Here is a 1,323-nt window from a genome sequence, read left to right as displayed (position 1 = left end):
AAATATCCGCGGGCTCGGTCCTGTGAACGGCGATCCCAACGACAATACTATACGGACAGGAGGATTATCTCGAGGCCATCTCTGTACCGAAGGCTTGGAGTATCCTGGACTCTATACCAAAGAGAACGCAGGTGACCATCGCAGTTATAGACGATGGAATCGAGGCAAGTCACCTGATTTGAAGGGCGTCGTCATCGAGGGCTACAACGTCGTTGATAAAAATAGTGATACCAGTCCACGAGGACCGCATGGAACCTACATGGCTGGCATCATTGGCGCTATCAGAAATAACAAGATCGGTATAGCGGGTATTCTGAACGATGTGCGTATACTGCCCATATCTACGGGTCACGCCCCAGGTCAGCTGCGTGCCATTGAAGCTTTTGAATATCTCATGCGTGAGATGAGAGGCGATGTTAAAGTGGTCTTGTTTGCGCTTGGCCGCGAAGAACCCCTCCCAATCCTGATGGAGAGGATTCACGCAGTCGTTGCAGCTGGCATGCTCGTTGTGTTGGGTGCAGGAAATAAGCATATGGACATGGACAAGGTCAAGTACTATCCTTGTTCCGGCCGTGAACTACTCAGCGAAGGAGTTATCTGTGTTGCAGGAACAAAGGGTGCCAAAATGCAGCTTTACGACGGAAGTAATTTCGGCTCAGATGTTGATATTGCCGCTCCGGGTTACAGAATATTTGAAACAGATCTTGGTGGGTTGTATGGCGCCGGTACGGGCACTTCGGCTGCCGCTGCCATCGTAGCAGGTATTGCTGGGATGCTCTACAGCCTTGAACCTTCTGTGAAGACTAAGCTGACTCCTGATTATATCAAAAGTATCATTATGGATACGGCCACCAAAGGTGTCAAGGACAGTAAAGGAAAAAAGACTCTCTCCTTCGGCCGCGTGAATGCTGCGGCGGCTGTGAAGAAGATACTTGGAAGAAAGAAGGTATAATTTCCCCATTTCGACTTCATTTCATAACGACGGAGGCATTCACATACTTGCTTTGTGAACTTTCGTCTATCTTTGTGGTCTTTCCCTTGTTGGATAGATTTTCGATTTATTGCTCAAATCCCATTCTGAATGGGCCATTCACCATTTTCTGCGAACGTGAAGATCTGATGTCGCATACAGCCGTGTAGCTGGGGATTTGGTATAGATAATTTTTTGAGTTTCCCGCACATGTGTCGAGTTCGTAGTTCATGCCGTGGATTACCGTTAGGATCCGTGCTGTTGAAGCAAGTAAGAACGATTGATGTGAATTGTAACCGTGAGCAACTTTGATTGTTGAAAGGGTCGTTAGGGAGGGATACAAGCAATTTGGG

General features: G+C 47.8%; 1 protein-coding gene across 1 annotated transcript; it reads left to right on the top strand.

Moving 5' to 3' along the window:
* Positions 1-259: 259 nt before the first annotated feature.
* On the top strand, positions 260-952 carry Pmar_PMAR009395 (major intracellular serine protease precursor, putative; the record flags this gene model as incomplete). The annotated part of the gene is made up of 1 exon (XM_002767995.1): positions 260-952. The coding sequence occupies one exon, from the start codon at positions 260-262 to the stop codon at positions 950-952; it is 693 nt and encodes a 230-aa protein (XP_002768041.1).
* Positions 953-1,323: the final 371 nt, after the last annotated feature.

This window comes from Perkinsus marinus, assembly GCF_000006405.1.
Source record: "Perkinsus marinus ATCC 50983 genomic scaffold scf_1104296969214, whole genome shotgun sequence".
Taxonomy (NCBI): domain Eukaryota; phylum Perkinsozoa; order Perkinsida; family Perkinsidae; genus Perkinsus; species Perkinsus marinus.
Note: the sequence above shows the minus strand (reverse complement) of the source record. Positions and strands in the feature narration are given on the sequence as shown.